Raw genomic sequence first — 7,417 nt, 5'->3', positions numbered from 1 at the left:
CCTACCTCTTAGATAACTTAGACTTCAACTAAGCAACACACAGGTTGCCCACTAAACCACCACCCTCTTGACGATTTAGACTTTGACTAAGCAACAACAATGTTGCCCACTAAACCACCTAACTCTTAGATGATTTAGAATTCAACTAAGCAACAACAATGTTGCCCACTAAACCACTCAACCTAACTGATTTAGACTTTTTGTATGAACTGAAAAAGATCTAATTCCTTTATAGCTTAGGAATAGATTTACAATTTAAGCACATAAGACACAAAACTCAAAATACAACAAAGACGTTTCAGCACTTTATCAGGTCCCTTTGTTGAGCATGAGCAATGTTCTTTCTTGAAGATGGCCTTTTCTTTTTTAGCTTACGAATTTTCAGAAATTCACAACTTTGTTTGCCAAAACTTGGGTTTGTGTTTGGAGAAGACTAATATCAAAGTGGACACAAACCCTTGGGACAAGGCCATTGGCTGAAAGCCTGTTGTCATGAAAGGTTGTGCACCAACCACATCAGAGTTGGCAGCCTTTTGACAACTGTCTTTTCGTCCTTTTCTCGTTCGCAGACTTTTCGGGACCATGTCCCTTTCTGCGTTCTTTGATGCTTGAGTTCTTGAAAAAGACTTGCTAGCTTTGTCTCTTCTTGAATGAATAATGTTGTTTGTTTATTGTTGTGTATATATATATCAGTTACCAACAAGAGTTTTGACCACTTAAACAAACAACTTCGTTCGCCCTTCTTTTTGGTGAAGTACTATGCACATCTCACCAACCAACCTGACAAGACAGCTGTAAAGCTAACTTTACAGATTTGCACCACTTTGAATCTGGACGAAAGTACTCTGCCAAGGACCAGGTCCCTGCATTTATGAGGATCATCAAAACACCAGAATATAATAATAAATATATCTAGAGATGTCAAAGTCTTTTTGATAATCAAATACTTCAAGAGGATCCACACATCCTTCTATGAATATCAAGTCCAAATCATCCTAGTTCGAGAAAAAACTCTACTAATGACCCTCGAATTATAGAAAGTCCGAATCATCCTAATTTGAGAAATATATCATTAATGACTCTCAAATCACGAGGAAATCTTAAGAGATAATAATCAAGGGAATAAATAGATTTGCACCCATAATATTTTATTAATAAAATATATTTATTTCTTTGAATTTTATTTATGATTAATTTATTTTTCATATATTTAAATGTTGCAACCAAGGTCATGAGACACTATCAAAGTGTTGATACATCGATAAACTTGACTAAAGAATATGATTTATGAAGGTTTGATTCAGTTAGATCAGTAGAATGGCTAATGTAGTGCTTCCTTTGTCCCAATTTATGTGACTTACTTTTCTTTTTAGTTAGTCCCAAAAAGAATGACACATTTCTATATAAAGTAACAATTTGACTATAAAATGTCTATTTTACCCTTAATGAAATGATTTACAGCCACACAAATTTCTATCATTCATTATAGACCACAAGTTTTAAAAGTCTTCCTTTCTTTCTTAAATTCCATGTCGAGTCAGCTCACATAAAATGGGATGGAGGGAGTAATTAATAACAATAATATGGTGTGTTTTGTGATTTACATTCTTCCATCTTTCCAAAGAAGATACCTAAGTTCAAAACATGCTTTCAATAATTTTTTCGTTTTTATAGATCGTACATAGGGGTGTACAAAATCGAACCGAAAATCGAATCAAACCGCAAATCGAGTCAAACCAAACAAAAAACTCAACTACTGATTTGGTTTGACTTGGTTTGGTATTGGAAAAAAAAACCCGACTACATTTGGGTTGGTTTGGTTTTAACTAAAATAAATCAACCCGACATTATATATGTAACTTTAAAAATTTATTTTATACATAAAAATATTTACATTGATATAATTTTAAAATATTTCTTATACTATTTCATAGTTTTTATCTTTTAATCTATTATTTCAAGTTTAAAACGTAGAATTCGGAATGGTCCAATAAAGATTATAGTTCATAGATGTTGATAATTATAATAAAACTTAAATCAAAATCAAATTAATAATAATGCAAAAATAAAATCAATTCAACACTAAGAATGACAATAATATTGAATATTTGTTCTTTAGTTTTACATTGGTTTAAACAATTAAAATACATAATCTAATTTTAATTTTCGTTAAATATTTAGTAATGTAACTAACACTTATTAAACTTATTTTAGCATGATTTAATACTTTTAAATTATGATCATTTCATTATGACTTTGCAATATTTATTTTATATGATGATTTCATTATTATTTTTTATTGAATATTTTAGTGTCATCACCCATCTCATATTTTGTGTTTTTTTTTAAGAAACACCTTAGATAATTGTATTTTGATTGGACAAAAGAAATATTTGGAGCACAAGTTAATTATATGTTTGTATGCAAACTTTACCGAAAAAATTCTAAAATCTGAAAAAATCCGAGGTTTATTAGTTTGGTTTGATTTATAAATTAAAAAATTCGACACAATGGTTTAGTTTGATATTTGAAAAATCCGAACCAACTCGAGGTTTATAAATTTAAAAATTTTACACAAATAGTTTGGTTTGATATTTGAAAAATCCGAACCAACCCGGTCATGCACACCCCTAAGTCCGTATAGGACTACAGGTCGCTGTCCCCAGATTGTACATCTTTTAATTTTAAGCCACATAAAATAAAATCTGAATTGTTTCAAACGAGAAAAAGCCCTAAATAATTCTTTATCTTTGGATTAAAATTCAAAGTCCATTTCTTATTATTTACATGAAGCACAAATAATCTTCTATATTTGTAATATTGGTGCACTTTGGGTCCTTCTTCAAACTTATGTCTATTTTTTGACATTAAGTTGTCCACAATTTTATGAATGAAATGTTCAATCGTCCTTTTATATATTTAGTAGAAATAATAACTTCATGTGAGAGAAGATAAGAAGAAGAATACCTTATTTTTAGTAGAAATATTATTATAGCTAAACTAAAAGCTTACATTTACTTATCAAACTATATCAATTTTTCATTGTCATATGAAGTTACAACATTTTTTCTTTTTTTGTACTGAAATCGAAACCTCTTGTTAATGATGAAGGAGTACTTATCACTGTATCACAACCGTGATAAATAGTACACTACTTATTTTATATAAAAGAAAATCATACATAAAATCTCACTGTATGTGTGGTCTTTTAATTTTACAACCCCACCCCCTCTCGCCGCCCCAAAAAAGAAAAACACAGTGTTTCTAACACCGCAGTTCAATTATAAATACCCACTATCTACTCTCCTCTCGTAGTAACCTCAATAGCTTCTAAAATTTCAGTCCACTACTTAGCTACCATATAATCAACATGTATTTTCTTTCTGAACTCTTAGCACTATCAATTGCTTGGTTGTTAGCCCTTTTTGTTGCTTGCAAATACAAAACTAGAAACAGAGAAACTGTTGCACCTAAAGCTCCAGGTGCGTTGCCCTTTATAGGTCACCTCTATCTTCTTAGTGGCAATCTTCCTGTTTGTCGAATCCTTGGACTCATGACAGATAAATATGGACCCATTTTTCAACTGCAGCTGGGATCCCATCCAGCTCTTGTTGTCAGCAGTTGGGAAATGGTTAAAAATTGCTTCACAGCTGGCAATGATAAAATATTTGCTAGTCGACCAAGCATGGCATTAAGCAAGTACTTAGGCTACAATGGAGCAATTTTTGCTTTAGCCCCTTACGGACAATACTGGCGTGATATTCGTAAAATGGTAACTGTTGAACTCTTAACCAACAGTCGTCTTGAGAAGCTAAAGCACGTCCGTACATCAGAAGTGAATTGCTCTATAAAAGACTTGTACTCAAATTGTAGTAGTGATAATAATAGTGAAGTGAACTTAAGTAGTTGGTTTGAGAACATAACGTTCAATATAATCATCAGAATGCTTGTTGGGAAGCGATTTACCGGATGTTTTGAGGCGGAGATGAATTTCAAGGAGTCAATAAAGAAAGTGTTGTACCTCGGTGGGACTTTTGTTTTTTCTGATGCAATTCCGTCGATTGAATGGATGGATATTGGTGGATACATTAAATCAATGAAACAGACTAATAAAGAAGTTGATAGTGTGTTGGATAGCTGGTTAAAACAACATATAGAGAAAAGAAAAGATTGTGATTCAAATTCTAGTGGATCAGACCAATCTGATTTTTTTGATGTGATGCTTTCTACGCTTCCTGAGGAAACAATGGAGTCTGGATACGACCGTAATGCCATTATCAAGGCAACAGCTTTGGTAAGCCATCTTTATCTCGACTGCTTTGGTTACTTATAGCCATGGCCCATGTCATGAATATAATTGGATGCCCCAATCTGAGCTTAAAAGTTATTCTCTCAGTTCCTTTTTAGTTGTTATGTTGCGTGTTTTTAGAGTCAAATTCATTAATTTTTAAAGTTAAATTAGATTTCATTTCTTTGATTTTTAAAAATAAAATTTTAGATATTTTTAAAAAATTATACCAAAAATACTATGAATTGCAATTTTTTTCATCTTGATGAAAAAATACATCTTAAAATATTAGTCAAAATTCATACTTTCTCTGTTCTTATTTACTTGTCCATTTTTTACTTGATACACTTATTAAGAAAATAATAATTGTCGTATTGAGTTTACTCTTTTACTCCTATTAATTGATAGAATTCCAAAATCAATTTACTCATTAAAGAGGTTTTACCTTTTTCAAAATTTATTAATTGAGGAAATAATAGGTAAGCAAATTGTATTTTCTTGATTTTTCAAAATGGACAAGTAAAATGGGATAACGACATTATGGTTTATTCTAAAATGAAAATTATGACAACTAAAAACGAATAGAGTAAGTATTTGTTACAAATATCCTATACTTTTCACCCATTGAAATATTATTTCGTGTACAACATTACGTTTATTTATATAAATAAAGCAAATCCCTCTTGTTTTCAAGTTCATTAATGGCATGAAACACGCCATTCTAATAAATTGAAGAAAAAAAATTACTTCACTCACCATCGAATCAGATTTGGCGTATCATAATCATAAAAGTGAGGAATGATGGAAGGAACAAAATAAAGAAATACGATTGACCTTAATAATTTTATTTACCAAAATATTAAATCTTTTTTTCTATTTATAATTTTTCACCTAATCAACAAAGAAAAATATTTTTTGTAGACATAATTATATTGAACAATGATAAAGTTAACTGACTACCACTATATGCTCTATGTAATTTAACCTAAAATTATACTAAGAATTATAAGTTTATATTTTCTTATCCTAATTTATCTTGCACACTTTTGATTTAGTCCGTCATGAAAAGAATGTTAGTTGCGCAGATACTTATCATGACAGCCTCAGAGAGCACTGCAGAGACATTAATATGGGCACTATCTATGCTAATAAATGACACCCGCTCATTGAAATTAGCCCAGGATGAGCTAGATGAGCATGTAGGAAGAAATAGATGGGTTGAAGAATCCGACATCAAAAACCTTCCTTATTTGCAAGCCATAGTAAAAGAAACCTTACGTCTCTACCCACCTGGTCCTTTGGCAGGGCCTCGAGAGGCCATCGAAGACTGTTACGTTGGTAATTATCATATTAAAAAGGGAACTCGTTTGATTGTTAACTTGTGGAAGCTTCAACGAGACTCGAGAATTTGGGAAGATCCGAATGAGTTTAAACCAGAGAGGTGGTTCTTGAAGGAACATTCAGAGTTTAATTTTAGAGGACAAAATTTTGAATATATTCCATTTAGCTCTGGAAGAAGAATGTGCCCTGGTTTGACGTTTGGAAGTCAAGTAGTGCATTTGACGCTAGCAAAATTACTTCATGGATTCAATATATCAACGACAAGAGAGGAACCAATAGATTTAAGTGAGGGCTTAGGCATTGCCTTACCTAAAGTGAAGCCTCTTCAACCATTTGTTTCTCCAAGACTGGCTGTGGAACTCTACCAAAATCTTTGAACAAAGAATATGCAGGTTGGGTGTGATAAGTTGAGGCCTGAGGGCCTATTGTATGCTTAATACTATCAAATAAGTAATGCCTATGCAGTGTCAGTGTGTTTACTATTTTGTCAGACTAAAAAGATAACAAAGTTTGAAGCTAAGTGTCAAAATCAAAATGTTAAATTTTGGGATAAGTCACTGATTCCTTCATTGTATTTGATAGTAAGATTTTAATGTTTTTTATTTAGATTATGAAGAAAGAACTCTTAGTCTCAATTTTTCTATTATTAAAATACTTCAAAATATATGATTAACAATCATTGCTTAAAGGCATAAAAATGTACACAAATGATATAAACCGTGCTATATGTTGTTGTGAAAAGACGCTACAAAAAAAATTCATTATCAGTGATGAATTATATTATCACTTTAAAATTATATTTCGTCACAAAAAGTTCTTTATGACGAAACAATATTCGTCAATCTTTCGTCCCTAAACACGAGTCGCTAATAGTATACAAACACAATTTAGTGTCATGTCAATAAAACTGTTATATTTACTACTGTCACGATCTAATTTAGGACCGTGACCGGCGCAAAATTCCACAGAACCATATCACACTCTAATAAAGGAAAGGAAAACTGGAGCGACTCTAAGAGTTTTTGAAAAGATAAAAAGAACCATATCAATTCGAAAAATGTCTTGCCACGCAAAGCAATGAAGCGCTCACCAGATGCTACTAATTCACTCTCTACTTAGACTTGGCTTGTAGACACGTGAAACCTATTAACCTAGGGCTCTGATATCATTTGTCACGACCCAAAATTGAACGTGATGACCACTTGCCTATTCCCACCAAGACAAGTCAACCTCAACCAAACAAAACGAAAGAAAAGTGGAAAGATGAAACAAGCACAAAAAAAGCTTAAAACTTATTCATTCTGTTAACACCCCAAAACCTGGTTGTCACATGTACAAGCCTCTAATACCAAAAAGTACTGAATTGAAATAATTACATAGTCTCAATGTGTTTGTTCTCAAATATAACAAAACATAACATAAAAGGAAAAGAGAGCCCGCTAGGATAACAAACAACTACCTCTCAATAGTCCTTGGATAAGCCTCGATATGTAGGACAACAAAAACGATCACACATAACTAGGCTCAGAACCTACACAAGTGTAGATCAATGGGTGAGTTCCAACAACACGTTACCTAACATGAAACCTACTGAACAAAGCAACTAGCTAGAAATCGAGTACCCTTTTCATCCCAACCGAACCTCCTCAAACTACAACCTACAGAGAAATCAGCTCAACCTAACAGTTCTACAATATATAACTCATAAGGCTAAATAATCACAATTCAATTGCCAACACGATTCAAGTAAGTCAATCTCAATGTCAATAAGATCTGTGCTCAAGCACA

General features: G+C 32.2%; 1 protein-coding gene across 1 annotated transcript; it reads left to right on the top strand.

Moving 5' to 3' along the window:
• Window positions 1–3,337: 3,337 nt before the first annotated feature.
• On the top strand, window positions 3,338–6,036 carry LOC125852472 (xanthotoxin 5-hydroxylase CYP82C4-like). The gene is made up of 2 exons (XM_049532194.1): window positions 3,338–4,294; window positions 5,374–6,036. The coding sequence occupies exons 1-2, from the start codon at window positions 3,371–3,373 to the stop codon at window positions 6,004–6,006; spliced, it is 1,557 nt and encodes a 518-aa protein (XP_049388151.1). The 5' UTR covers window positions 3,338–3,370; the 3' UTR covers window positions 6,007–6,036.
• Window positions 6,037–7,417: the final 1,381 nt, after the last annotated feature.

Source organism: Solanum stenotomum, unplaced genomic scaffold (genome assembly GCF_019186545.1).
Source record: "Solanum stenotomum isolate F172 unplaced genomic scaffold, ASM1918654v1 scaffold35436, whole genome shotgun sequence".
Taxonomy (NCBI): Eukaryota; Viridiplantae; Streptophyta; class Magnoliopsida; order Solanales; family Solanaceae; genus Solanum; species Solanum stenotomum.
The sequence above is the reverse complement of the archived record's forward strand: the minus strand, read 5'-3'. Positions and strand labels throughout refer to the sequence as shown.

Bases quoted from the DNA above. Each gene is read 5' to 3' on its own strand.
- LOC125852472 (XM_049532194.1), top strand. From the start codon at position 3,371: ATGTATTTTCTTTCTGAACTCTTAGCACTATCAATTGCTTGGTTGTTA. The intron at 4,295-5,373 runs GTAAGCCATCTT...TTAGTTGCGCAG, and splicing joins TTATCAAGGCAACAGCTTTG to ATACTTATCATGACAGCCTC.